This window comes from Panthera uncia, assembly GCF_023721935.1.
Source record: "Panthera uncia isolate 11264 chromosome B2 unlocalized genomic scaffold, Puncia_PCG_1.0 HiC_scaffold_24, whole genome shotgun sequence".
In the NCBI taxonomy this organism is placed as follows: domain Eukaryota; kingdom Metazoa; phylum Chordata; class Mammalia; order Carnivora; family Felidae; genus Panthera; species Panthera uncia.
In genome coordinates, this window is record NW_026057580.1 from 77,565,265 (window position 1) to 77,579,938 (window position 14,674).

Sequence of the window (14,674 nt, forward strand, 5' to 3'; positions counted from 1 at the left end):
AGACACAGAATTCGAAGCAGGCTCAAGGCTCTCAGCTGTCAGCCCAGAGCCCAATGTGGGGCTCAAACTCACAAGCCATGAAATCATGACCTGAGCTGAAGTCGGACACTTAGCTGACTGAGTCACCCAGGTGCCCCAACACAACATCTTTACATAATACTTGCTTAAACATTCTGTCTTTCATAATCCGACCAACCATTAAGGTTTTAGGTAATCTCAACCTAATTGTAGCCCAAATCATGGCTTCACCAGTGGGCTTTGGTACCACATTATGTGGGACTTCCATATCAAGGAGTCCTGGAAACTTCTCTTCTTCACCCCCTGACCATTTTAACCACTCTTGTGCAAAAGGCTTTGGGTCCCCTGTGAGAGGCCAAGTCATGGGATGCTGGCTCTTTTGTCAGTCTTTATCTTGATTAATCTGCCTAAGCAATGTCCCCAAGGGATTTCTGGTTAAGTTTCTCATTGTAATCTCTACCTTCTGACTTTTTACGTGTCTTCAAACAGGAGTAAAGAGAGTTAGACTTGTTTGGGGATCCTTTAATGTTGGGAGGCCAACGAGGAAGTCCCTTTGGCCTGCCCAACCTTAGGTAGTGCTGTATTAAAACCTTTGTTTAATGCAATCAGTGTCCATTTTACTTACCCCATTTTTAAGTAGTCATCTAAAGATTTCCACCCTGCTAGGACAAGTCCTATGGTTCCCTCCTTTTTGTTTCCTCTTTATTTTGTTCCTATAAACATTCATTCTATTCATCTATTCCTTAATAACCATTTAAAAATTTCCACCTTTTTTGGGAAGAGTACTTTGTCTCTCCCCTGGCCTCTCCCCAGTCTCTTGTTAATTAATTTAATGTTTTTATTAGCATGTAGAAGACTCTTAGGGAGAAGCTGAGACAGAAAATTCAATTAGGCATCCCAAACTGTTTTTTGGTTTTGCAACAATAAGGTAATATGGGATGCCCATGTGAAAGGGCCTGCCCTAAATACAGCATTTACAATGATCTAGGTGATGGGCATATTCAGTGGGCGAGTATCGCCGTCATCATAAAGCCAATCCCACACAGTTTGCATGTGAAGTGTATAAGTAGCTTCATCTGGGCTGTTCCACTTGGCATTTCTAGAGGGAGATGGACAGTTCCTCTTCTCAGGGTAAACAGACCTTACAGTGGCCCCGTGTCAGGCTCTGTGCTGACAGAGCCTGGAGCCTGCTTCAGATTCTGTGTTTCCCCCTCTGTCTACCCCTCCCCTGCTCACGCTCTGTGTCTCTCTGTCTCTCAATAATAAATAAATGTTAAAAAAATTGTTTACAAAGATACTGGCCCTGGAATAAAAGATTAATAAATTTGTATTAAAATCAAGGACTTGGACTCACCAATAGACATCTTAAAGATGTAAAAAGGACAAGTCCTGAGAATGTAATGTACAGCATGGTGACTATAGTTGATACTACTGTATTGTACATTTAAAAGTTTCTAAGAGACCAGATCTTAACATTTTTCATCTCAAGAAAAATATAACTATGTATGGTGGTTGGATGATAACTAGACTTATTGTGGGGATCATTTCATTTCATTCCATAATACATACAAATATTGAATCATTATGTTGTACCTCTGAAACTAACATGTTACATGTCAACTAAACCTCAATAAAAATAGAAGATACGATAAGGTACAAGCCAGGCATTATCTACTAAATTGCATAATTACTCCTAAATAAATGCCTGAGAGTTCTATAATTTCTATTCCCAGTTATATATCCAAGAGAAACTCTTGCACATTTACATCAAGAGGTATATATGAGAGGGGCGTCTGGGTGGCTCAGTCAGATGAGTGTCTGACTTTGGCTCAGGTCATGATCTCGTGGTTTGGGGGTTTGAGCCCCGCATCGGGCTCTGTGGCTGACAGCTCAGAGCTTGGAGCCTGCTTCCAATTCTGTGTTTCCTTCTCTCTCTGCCCCTCTCCCACTTGTGCTCTGTCTCTCTCTATCAAAAATAAATAAACGTAAAAAAATTTTTTAAATAAAAAAAGAGGTATAAGAATATTTATATTAGCTGTGTGCACAAGAGAAAATATCAGGAAACAATCCATATGCCCACCAACTAATGAGTAAATGATGGTAGACTCACAAAATGGAATGTTTTACAGTAGCCAAAATAAATGAATTACAGTAACACAACATTATTGGATTTTAAGAATAAATATTAAGTGGAAAAATAAGTAGCAAAGTATTACATACAGTATTTTTACCTTTACTATAAAGTTTAAAACAACTAAATGAAAAATCTATACAGGGGAGTAATATATAATACACTAAAAGCATATTCAAAAGAGCAAAGAATGATGTACACAGAATTCGGGATGATGATTATCTTCATTTGGTGAAGGTGGGGACAGGTATGAGGGACCATGTATATGGTTAGATGTAGATTATTACCAAGTCCCTAGCATTTGGGGGAGGTGCTATGCTTATAAATTCCCATTACTATTTAGATTTATAACTAGACAGAGAAATAGATAGATGATATTGGATGTATAAGTAGATAAATAATGTAGGTCATATATGGACTAATGATGACAGTTTATTATAATCCAATTCTGTGAACTTGAGTTCTAACTAGATTTTAAAAAAATACTGCATATGTGATAGAACATAAGCACATGGAATTAACAATGAAGTATTCTTGCTAAAATATTTAACTTCAACCAAGCCTTCCCTCAAGGACACAAAGCCCAGAAACCCAGGGGCCTTCCTGTATTACAGAAGACAGGAATAGCACCATGGTAGTCTCCACATTAAGAGCTGAAGACTAACTCTGCTGTGCAGCTTCTTGATGACCCACTGGGCACCTGAGTCTGAGAATATTCTTATGTCTGGTTTCAAGGACACAAGGAAGCTTTTTTGTGGGCAACATCTCCAAGAACTAGATTGGGAACCCAGAGTGCTGCCTAGAGAAGAGTAAGCCATTTCTCCAAAGGCAGAAAGAAGTCTTTCCTCTGAATGCGCCAAAGAGCCATTTGTCTTTTAACAGAAAAGAAGGTACACGACAGGTTGCCCTAGTTAAGGCCTGCCAAGAGTCCAGGTGGCTGATGAGAACCTAATGAAACGACTTTAGGCTGGAGTAGAACTACTCATTATAAAGACAACCATCTGGGGTGCCTGGATGACTTGGTTGAGCACCCAACTCTTGATTTTGGCTCAGGTCATGATCTTACAGTTTGTGGATTTGAGCCCCACATCAGGCTACATGCTGGCAGTGTGAAGTCTGCTTGAGATTCTCCCTCTGGTCCTCCCCCACTTGTGCTGTCTCTCAAAATAAATAAATAAACTTAAAAAAAAAAAGACAACAATCTGGCTTCCCCTTGGCAGACATAATACCTTTTCTGGGGAAATCTTCCCACCCCCTGAATGTGCAGGATTGTTAACAGACATCTATTTCTATAAAACTGTTTACCCACTGTGGAGTTTTTCACCTCAAGATACAGATTCAAAGCCAGTAATACCAAATGTTTTGTACTGTTTTCAAAAAAGCCATTAAGCCTGATGCAGTGAACCAGTCATCAGTTGACCACCATCAACCTGAAAAAGGTCAGGACACAGGAAGATGCTAATCTACCTCTTAAACAACATTGACAAAGAGTAATCGTTGGCATCAGGAGGGAGCTGAGAACACTGTGGATGGTGCAGCACATGAAGCAGGCCACAGACTTGGATAATAGTTCCAACACTGAAATAATTAACTTTCTAAAAACGTTCTCAGCAAAGACTTCTGGGCCATTCCACATGAATCTGGACAGACCAGAGAGACTAGAGAGTTACAGGATTTCAATGGTGCTCAAGTTGGAAATGCAGACTCCAGATAGAGGGTACTTTCTGAATTTGAGCAAAAATCTCCTGTGAGTATTTTATGTACACAACTACTTCCTAGAAGTATCATCACTCGTCTTTAGAACCCTGGGCCAAAAAAAAAGAACCTATTTTTCTTTCAAATTCAGCAACTTGGAGATATTTTCTTGTTTGAACAAGAAAAATTTTTTGAACAATTTTCTTGTTCAAACAAAATATCAGCTTTGATGCTCCATTGCCAGATATGGTCCTTCTGAGGTATCACATATACTGAACAATTGCTACAGCTTGGTATCCCATGAAAGCTAGACAAAGAATGAATTTCTAGCTACAACATCACTGTAGCATTGCAAGATGCAGACCATCTGGCTCTGACAGTATACCAAAAGGTATAATAAATATCAGAAAAGATTTTTCAAAGATGAGGATTAAATTACGTTATGTCAAAGTGAAGTTTAAAATAAGACTAGGCATCAGAACAACGGATTTGACAATTTACATCTTAGAGATAAATAACCGTCTCACTACACACACAAATAAATGGTAACTGTGAGGTGATGGATGTGTTAACAAACCTAATTGTGGTAATCATTTCACAAGATATACATATGTCAAATCATCACATTGTAAACCTTAACTTACACAATGTTATCTGTCAATTAAATCTCAATAAAACTATGGAGAAAAAGAAATACCATGCACCAATTTAAGGAATACAAAAAAACCCAACAATACAAAAACAAAACACAACTAAGGGAAAGAGGCAGCTCCTCAAATTCAGAGATCCCGTCACTCATTTTACACACACATACAATTTGGATTCTACCTTGTTTAATGTTTATTTATTTTTGAGAGAGAAAGAGAGCATGAGCAAGGGAGGGACAGAGAGGGGGACAGAGGATTTGAAGTGGGCTCTGCGCTGACAGCAGACAGCCTGATACAGGGCTCCAACTCAAGAATTGAGAGATCACGACCTGAGCTGAAGTCAGATGCTTAACCCACTGAGCTACACAGGAACCCCTAGATTCTACTTTTTCATATAAAATTTTATTCTAAGGGCGCCTGGGTGGCTCAGTCAGTTAAGCATCCAACTTTAGCTCAGGTCATGATCTCATGGCTCATGGGCTCGAGCCCCGCATTGGGCTCTGTGCTGGCAGTTCAGAACCTGCAGCCTGCTTTGGATTCTGTGCCTCCCTCTCTCTCTGCCCCTCCCCTGCTCACGTTCTCTCTCTCTCTCTCTCTCAAATAAACACTAAAAAAAAAATTTTTTTTAAATTTTATTCTAGAATATCATTCTTCTAACTGTAAAACAAACATCTAAACCATCAGATCCTTGAGGATAGAAACCAAATACATTAATGTCTGAATACCCAGAGGTAAATATGGTACATTATAAATGATGTGAATTAAATATTTTTAATTAGGTAAATAATTTAATAATATAAAACTCCAAATTTCTCTAAACACATTATCTCAAGTTACCTTATCTTTGTCTGGAGTACAGATCTAAAATTATACAAATTGTACCCAAATATCAAATCATAAGTTAAGCAAATTGAGTGGAAAAAAATTCTCCTGACTTAGAATTTGATCTTCCTTAGCTGCCTCAAACTATTTTTTTTAAATTTACTTATTTTGGGGCGCCTGGGTGGCTCAGTCAGTTAAGCGACCAACTTCAGCTCAGGTCATGATCTCATGGTTTGTGAGTTCGAGCCCCGTGTCTGGCTCTGTGCTGACAGCTGGGAGCCTGGAGCCTGCTTCGGATTCTGTGTCTCCAACTCTCACTGCCCCTCCCTCACTTGTGCTCTCTCTCTGTCTATCAAAAATAAATAAAATGTAAAAAATAAGTTTATTTATTTTGAGGGTTGGGACAGAAAGGGAGATAGAGAATCCCAAGAAGGCTCTGCACTGTCAGCACAGAGCTCAACATGGGGCTTGAACTCAGGCACTGTAAGATCATGACCTATTTCTTTTGAAAACTATTTCTTTTGAAGATATTGTTAAACCTTTGATAGACAACACGTAGAAAGGTATGCCAACAACAGGAGTGAGACAAGCTCACAAGTGCTGGGCAGGGGGCCTGTGGACTCTGAAGACATTCACTTCCTGCTGGAAGCCAGTTCTGCTCTCTCTTCTTCCTTAATCCAGGTCTGTTTGGATGAAGTTCCACTAAGCTACTGACCATTTAAGTATGAAATGTAGAACATAAATGTGGGAATGCAAGCTTGTCCGGCCATTCTGGAAAACAGCATGGAGGTTCCTCAAAAAACTAAAAACAGAACTACCCTAATGACCCAGGAATTGCACTACTAGGCATTTATCCACGGGATACAGGTGTGCTGTTTTGAAGGGAGACATGCACCCCCATGTTTATAGCAGCACTATCAACAATAGCCAAAGTAGGAAAAGAGCCCAAACGTCCATCGATGGATGAATGGATAAAGAAGATGTGGTATATATATGCAATGGAGTATTACTCGGCCATCAAAAGGAATGAAATCTTGCCATTTGCAACTACATGGATGGAGCCGAAGGGTATTATGCTAAGTGAAATTAGTCAGAGAAGGACAAAAACCATATTACTTCACTCATATGAGGACTTTAAGAGACAAAACAGATGAACCTAAGGGAAGGGAAACAAAAATAATATAAAAACAGGGAGGGGGACAAAACAGAAGAGACTCATAAATATGGAGAACAAACTGAGGATTCCCGGAGGGGTTGTGGGAGGGGGGATGGGCTAAATGGGTAAGGGGCACTAAGGAATCTACTCCTGAAATCGTTACACTATATGCTAACTAATTTGGATGTAAATTTAAAAAATAAAAAAGAAAATTAAAAGAAAAAAGAAAAAAAAAACAATTGAAGACTTGAAAGGACAGCTATTAAAGACCTATCATTATCACTATAAAAAAAAGAACATAAATGTATAAGTAACTCAAAAGTAAAGTAGAAAAATGGTTTGGGGCACCAGGATGGCTCGGTCGGTTAAGTATCCAACTTCAGTTCAGGTCATGATCTCATGATCCGTGAGTTCAAGCCCCTCGTCGGGCTCTGTGCTGACAGCTCAGAGACTGGAGCCTGCTTCAGATTCTTATGTCCCTCTGTCTTTCTGCTCCTCCCCCTCTCACACTCTGTCTCTCTCAAAAATAAACATTAAAGGGGCGCCTGGGTGGCTCAGTGGGTTAAGCGTCCAACTCCAGCTCAGGTCATGATCTCACGGTCCGTGAGTTCGAGTCCCGCGTCGGGCTCTGTGCTGACAGCTCAGAGCCTGGAGCCCGTTTCCGATTCTGTGTCTCCCTCTCTCTCTGCCCCTCCCCTGTTCATGTTCTGTCTCTCTCTGTCTCAAAAATAAATAAACGTTAAAAAAATTTTTTAAATAAAAAAAATACACATTAAAAATTTTTTTTAAGTAGAAAAGTGGTTTTCTTTTAAAGAAAAAGCAAATGGAAGACCAACCATTGCTCTCCAGCACACCAAGCCCAACACTGAGTTTTCCCTCCCCAAACGTCTGCCGCAATCCCCATTTGTCAACATCTCATTTCTCTGACCCTCTTGTTTCTGGGACTATGCCTAGAGTTACTATAGAAGCTTCACAGATAGCAAAAAGCTAAGGGGAACTGGAGATTCCACACAAAATTTCCAATGGTGATAGATACACATGGTGTGGACTACTACTAAGACTGGTAGCTGGCTTGCTTTCAGCTTTCCAGGCTGTTTAAAAACAGTTTTTATTGACAGAAATTCTGCTTATCTTTGAGCAGCAAGGAATAATGAGGCTTACTTTGGTTGTAACAAGAATGACCCCCTATACCGTATGGCCAAAGAACAGTTGCTCATCTACAAGTCTGTGTGGATCAGATGAAGTATGTTTTGTTTTTTTGTTTTCTGGGTTTTTCTTTTATCAGTACTTTACACATACATATGATATAGTTTAATAAATTGCTTTTCTCATGTTTCATTGCTTTATAAAGTTACACCCCATATACAGTCATCAATAAATTTCCCTGATGGCCAATATCAAATTTAGAAGGTTCCAACATTGTAAAAGAATGACAAGGAGTTATAGATCCTGAGGGAGATTTCAGGATGGGTCAGCCCTAGCATTATTTACTGTGGAGTGCAAGTATTAAGTTCTGTTTGGTTTTTCCTGTGAGGAGAGAACTTCATCTACTTGCTCGCCAAACAATGAGCAAAGGATCCCTTGGCTTTGGTGCTCTATGTTCCCTGGAAGGGTTTCTGACTGTTGGAGGCAGAGAGGACAATGAATGGTCCAAAGTGCTTCAATAGCCCCATTCCATTAATCCGTCCCTCAATCTAAAGCCCAGCAGAGGGGAAGGTCTTTGGGAGGGAAAAAGGGAAAGTTGGTACAGATGAAGGCTGCACTCCTTCCCCAAGTCCTGATGCTGTAGGCTACACCTAACTAAGAGTGCCGAATATGATCCCACTTTGAAAGTGAATGCCACTATTTTAAGAATAGAGAAATTGCAGGATGCTTACTCTGAAATTGTACTCAACGATGTGGAAGCCACATCAGTATGCAAGTATGTTGTCCTCTTAAAAATCTAGGTGGGTATTTGGGGTTTCAAGCACCACACAAAAACTTTTTAAAAACTTTAATTGCCTAGTATAGAGAACATGTTAAGCAGAATGGGTTAAGCTATCATTTATGATCATCTTCATGAAACATGGTTACCTCTTTCTGCTGATATGACATTAAACATGGGACCAAACTGTTTTACTCACAACAGATAACCAACTAAACTGCATGTACATGTACAGGTTTATGCAACAGCCGTGATATAACTAGATTTAGCATTCAGAACAGGTTCACAGACCACCAGCTCACTCTGTATATCCCACCAAACACAAGAGCAGTCATCTTCTATTTTAATACAATTATGGGTAGAAATTATATGATGTAAAATAGAAGATCTTCCATAAAGTTTAGGGTAGAAGAAGGGAAGACAAAAACAAAATTCCCATGAAGTAAAAAATAATTCCACATTGGTCCAGTACTCCATGAAACCAGAGATAAACTATAGTCCTCTAAGGCATTTACTTAGATCCAGTTCACCAAGACACTTCAATATGCTTCAAACTGGCTCATCATCATCCTCCTGCTATATTCATAAGCTAAAAATAGTGATCCATTGGCAGGGAATGCTCGAATCATAGTAGCTTTCATTCCAGAATATAAGGCTGCTATTCCTTCATTTTCCACAATACTTACAAGAGTTCCCATAAATCCAGCCTGTTTTCCAGACATGGAAAGAACCTGAATTCTGGATTTGATACAATCCACTGGGTATATGACAAGCCAAAGGCAAATTCCAGCAATTCCACCACTTAGCATCAAAGGGACAGGGCCTAGTTCGTCTTTTGATCTCCCTGAGGCAAAAAATGATCGACTCAGTTCACAGCCACCAAAGAAGAAGAAATAGCCCGGTACTTCTTGAAGTAGAGTGCTCGAAAGTCCTTGGTAGAAGCCCAAGAAGCCATCCTTTCTAAGGATACTCTTCACGACGGACCAGACTGTGTTCTGGCTTTTTGTTATTTTCCCTGACATTTCCATTTCGTACATGGTCTGTAGCCGGCACTTCACAAGCTCAGTGGGGCACAGGGCCAGCGCAGCAAACACGGAGGCGAAGGACCCCGCAGTTGCGGTCTGCAGTTCACTCAGCTTCTCCTGTTTGTCCAATCCAACTACTTTCTTCACAAGCTGTTGGCAGAAGCCATAGCACATGAAGAGGACAGAGTTCTCGGCGACGTAGGCAATCAGCGCTGGGCCAGTCCCCTTGTAGAAGCCGCGGAAACCCACTTGGGAGTACGTCTTCAGGCAGCAGTCGGTGAAGCTCTTGTACAGGCCGGGGAACGTCTGCATCTTCACTTTCACTGTGTCGAAAGGCTGCCCAGTCAGGACACATGCTGTGCCCCCTATGGCGCCCGCTGTGAGGTCGATGGTGGCTTGGATGGCAGGATTGGACTTCATGTTCGCCCACTCTTCCGCTGGTCTCCGTGGGAAGCAACTCTCTGGAGCTCAGGGCAGGCGTCCCACACCCAGACGCCCATTCTCCACTCTCCCTCCTCCTGGGGAGAAGCCGCTTAACCCCAAGAGAAGCCTCGGGACGCGCTCCCGCGCACAGAAATAACCCCCGGCTTGCCGGCGTGCGCGAGACCCTCCAGCGTGCCCTGTTGCCCGCAGCGCCCGCCCCACCCCCATCCCCGCCCCGCCCCCATCCGCCCGGCCCTCCCCGCACCCGCCCGCCGGGGACGAGGTCTCGGTACACACTTTTAATGAATTGTAACACAGAGATTGAAAGCTACTTTATAAATTCTTTCATTTAAGGCCAGAGACAATAGGCGCCGATGTTAGTGCTTTCCCCTTCGGCTAGGTTCCCACCTACTCCCCACATTTCTTACTAGGCAAAATAAAAGGGGATATGCTCCTGTTGGGCGAGCCTGGAGTCAAAGGGTCAAATCTAAAGACACAGAGGTTTCAAACAGAGAAGATAAACTACTTGGGGTTTTTTACATGACAGTCGGTGGCTGCTTTTGATCAGAAAACTGGAATGGCGGCTCTGCCGCAGGGTGAGGCGCCGCCGCACCTCTCTGGGTCCTGGTCTTCCCTCGACTGGGGACGCCCCGGTGACGGTGGGAGAGGAAGCCTAACGCGAGCAGATCCGCTCCGCGGTGCCGGCTGGAGAATGGCTATTTTTATGGCAACATCGCTCAGGATCTGGGGCTGAAGTCCTGGAAACCGGTGGCCCAGAGTCCTCATCATTTTCGGAGGTAGGATACAGCGTTTTTACAATTGGCTTGGAAAACAGGTATTTATGTGTTGCTAAGAAAGTTGATAGAAAAGAGCTGTGTGGTTCCAGCGCTCTCTAGAGCACAGCAGCGGACGTTCGGGATACAAATGCCAACAGGACTGGCTTCCAAGGCAAGGTGCGGTTTTGGACATAAGCTTGAGGATGCAGCTTTTTAGGACACACCTTTACCTTCCGGATAGATGCTCGTAATCCCGTTGTTAGAATTAATTCTCTTAAGGTTTTCATTCCAAGGCCTAGTTGGTGTTTTATTTTGGGGGTAAAAATAAAACGGAAGGGGCAGGAAGTACGCTGAAATGATTCTACCTTCGGAAACCTTTCCTTGTCCGATTATCTTTGGCTATCACTTAATCAAATGAGGTACTGGGGCGCCTAGTGGCTCAGTCTGTTAAGCGTCAGACTTCTGCTCAGGTCATAATCTCACAATTTGAGCCCCTTTTGGGGCTCTCTGCTGTCAGCACAGAGCCTGCTTCAGATCCTCTGTCTCCCTCTCTCTGCCCCGTTCCTGCTTGCTCCCTCTTTCTCTCTCAAAAAATAAATAAATATAAAAATTTTTTAAAAATAAGTGAGGCATTGAAATAAAAAATAAAAGTCCATTTGCAACTACGTGGATGGAACTAGAGGGTATTATGCTAAGCGAAATTAGTCATAGAAAGACATATATTATTTCATTCATATGACAAATTTAAGATACAAAACAGATGAACATAAGGGAAAGGAAGCAAAAATAATATAAAAACAGAGAGGGGACAAAACATAAGGGATTCTTTAAATTTTTTTAAATGTTTTATTTATTTTTGAGAGAGAGTGAGAGAGTGCGAGTGGGGAAGGGCAGAGAGAGAGGGAGACAGAATCTGAAGCAGGCTTCAGGCTCCCAGCTGACAGCATAGAGCCCGTCTAGGGGCTCGAACTCATGAACCATGAGATCATGACCCGAGCTGAAGTCATGACCTGAGCCGAAGTTGATGGTAACTGAGCCACCCAGGCGCCCCAGGGGGACTCTTAAATACAGAGAACAAACAGGTTTGTGGAGGGGTTGTGGGGGGCGGGGAATGGGCTAACTGGTTAAGGAGCATTAAGGAATCTACTCCTGAAATCATTGTTGCACTATCTGTTAACTAACTTGGATGTAAATTAAAAATAAATTAATTAAACAAAAATAAATGAATACATACATACATACTGGTGAGGCACTGAAAAGCAAATGGTGCATGGATAGCTTGTCAGCAGGTAGACTTCATTGAAGTAGATAGTGACCTGGCCTTTTCTTTGGGGAAGGCCCAAATGTCAGTATCTGACCTCTTTTCTCTGGATCACATGGTTTCTTTAGAGAATAATCTTTGAATCTTGACTATGTGTGTGTTTGTGTGTGTGTGTGTGTGTGTGTGTGGAGATGTATGCCTTGGAAATGGATTTAATGAGACCAAGAATGGAGTAAGGGGGTAACATTACTGCAGTAAAGTACATAGATTTTCACCTAATTTTGTTTGATGCTGTACAACCCTTTATCTGTGCCTGCTTTCTCTGAGTTTGAGCCTCCTTTGGTTCAATTTACCTAGAAAGTACACTTTTCATCTGTGGGATGGGGAAGGAAGTCATTCTAGGAAGGGATAGGGATCCTGGACATCCAATAGCTCTGGATATACTTTAATGAATCCCCCATGTCCAGCCTCATGCCTTTCCCCCTTCCTTGGAAACTTCTGCCTGCAAATATTGAGCCTCTTGCAGGTTCTGTCAGTTGGGTTTGTCTCTCTTTGGTATACTGCCTTGTAGACATTTAGCATGTAACTTTCTCTGATCTCTGAATTTATCATTCTTTCCTCTGCTTTGGACTTCTGAAAACAGATTGACATTCCTCATTCACTGTTGTCTCATCTCTTTTTTTGACTTTAGGGGTTCTTGTTATCTGGGCAAACTTTTTTCCTAATGTTTATTTATTTATTTTGAGAGGGGGTAGGGGCAGAGGGAGAGAGAGAGAGAATCCGAAGCAGGCTCCCTGATATGAGCACACAGCCCAATGTGGGACTTGATCTCACACACCATGAGATCATGACCTGAGCCAAAATCAAGGGTTGGAGGCTTACCTGGCTCAGCCATCCAGGTGTCCCTTGGCAAATTTTTGACAAAGAAAAGAGCTATGTGAGAACACTGTGCCGTTTTACATTGGAAAAGGAATTTTAAATTCTTCATGTCATATTTGAAGGATTTTTAAAAATTTATTTTACTTTTTTTTTCTTAAAATAAACTCTACCCCCAAGTGGGGCTGGAACTCACCACTCGAAGATCAAGGGTCACATGCTTTAGTGACTGAGCCAGCCAGGCACCCTGAGGGATTTTTTGTTATGTTTTGATATTACCCTCAAGAAAGTCAAGGAGAAAGAAATAAAAAGCATATTTTAATATTTATTGTAGAAGCCCTATCAAGTTATCTAGAAATGCTTTTAATATCTTAATGACCATGGAGTGTCAATTAATTACATCTGGTTCATTGTTTATTTTTTAAAAAACATGCTGAGTTTTTACAAACACAAGATACATAGAAAACTGCAATAAATCATCAACTGCTTTTGTGTTAAGTTCATACATATGTTTTGGAGAAGCCAAATTAGTGATCAAGGCTAGGGAGCACAAGGGCATTAATAGGGAAATGGTCTATACCTTCATTGAATTGCCAGACATAGTTGCATAAATAGCAGAGACAGAGATCAAGTTCCATGACATATATTTAACTAAATATATGGATTTGGAGACAACAGATGCCAGAATATATTGTATCACTGACCAGCATAATAGGCAGTCTTAAGCAAGTGAAACCATTTTTTTCTTACTAACCACAATGATGATACTTCTGTTCTAATTGTAAGCATGCCCTCCCAAGCATACATACCAGAAAATAATGGCAAAGAATTTCCAGCTTTTCACTGAAGACCACTACCTTTGACAAGATGAATACCTAAATCACATGCTCCCTAGCAATTGGGCCAGATAGGAATACCAGAGAAAGTGGGGTGTGAGCCAAGGCCTGAATGACAAAAAGATAAACATGAGAATATCTGGAGACAGTTTCAGGAAAAGAGAACTGTACATGCTAAATATAGCTCTGTGGTGAGAAAGTGGTTGGCATTTGAAGTAAAGAAAAAAAAGTCCAGGATGGCTGTGTAGTGAGCAGTCTTCCTAGTGTGTATTTTCACATAGCGTGTATAAAAGATAAGAACCAGAGTTTAAGTCATTCAGAGGCACAAATTGTCACAATTTGTCCAAATTTTCATCTTAAATAAAAATTTCATCTCCAAATTGAAAATGTCAGGATTTATGTAACTAAAAACTGAATATAAAGATCCCTTTTACCTAGTCTGTAGATATAATGAAAATTGGAGGCCATACTGACATGAATGTTTATTGCAGCATTTGGTATAATAAAAAAATTGTTGTGGAACAACCTAAGTGGCCAGCAATAGGGGAGTGGATAAAATGTTTTTTAAAAAATCTTTATCATGAACTGAAGCAGTAAATCTATATGTGCTGATAAGGAAGGATATTTATATATTTTTGAGTCATAAATTTTATAGTGGTATCTATAAAAAAATCATACTTTTTTTCCTTTACCAAACTAAATATACATTTAGTTGTACACTAAATAAAGACCTGGAATGATACAGCTCAAAATGTTAACAGTTTACTCTAGAAAGTTGGTTGAAAGGGACTTTATCTTTTATTTTTTGTAAAAATCTCTGTATTACTTAATATTGAAAACTGTACTCATTGGAAACCAATTTGACAATAAACTTCATATATTGAAAAAAAAACAAACAACAAAAAAAAAGAAAACTGTACTCATTAGCCAAAGGAACTGTGAGAATAGTGAGTCCTTTTGGTAACTCAGTACTTACTTTAAGAGAAATGGATCCCACTCTTTTTCAGTTAAGCTTTTCTTTTTACATAAGAGGGTAACTCTTAACTCTATAACTTATAACTCTGTAACTCATTATAGAGTTCTC

The 14,674-nt window shown here is 40.7% G+C and overlaps 1 protein-coding gene across 1 annotated transcript; it reads right to left on the reverse strand.

Annotated features, from left to right (window-relative positions):
• Window positions 1–8,474: 8,474 nt before the first annotated feature.
• On the reverse strand, window positions 8,475–9,998 carry LOC125938861 (mitochondrial ornithine transporter 1-like). Its single transcript, XM_049654262.1, has one exon. It carries the CDS (start codon window positions 9,836–9,838, stop codon window positions 8,933–8,935), a length of 906 nt encoding a protein of 301 aa, XP_049510219.1. The 5' UTR covers window positions 9,839–9,998; the 3' UTR covers window positions 8,475–8,932.
• Between the last annotated feature and the right edge of the window lie 4,676 nt (window positions 9,999–14,674).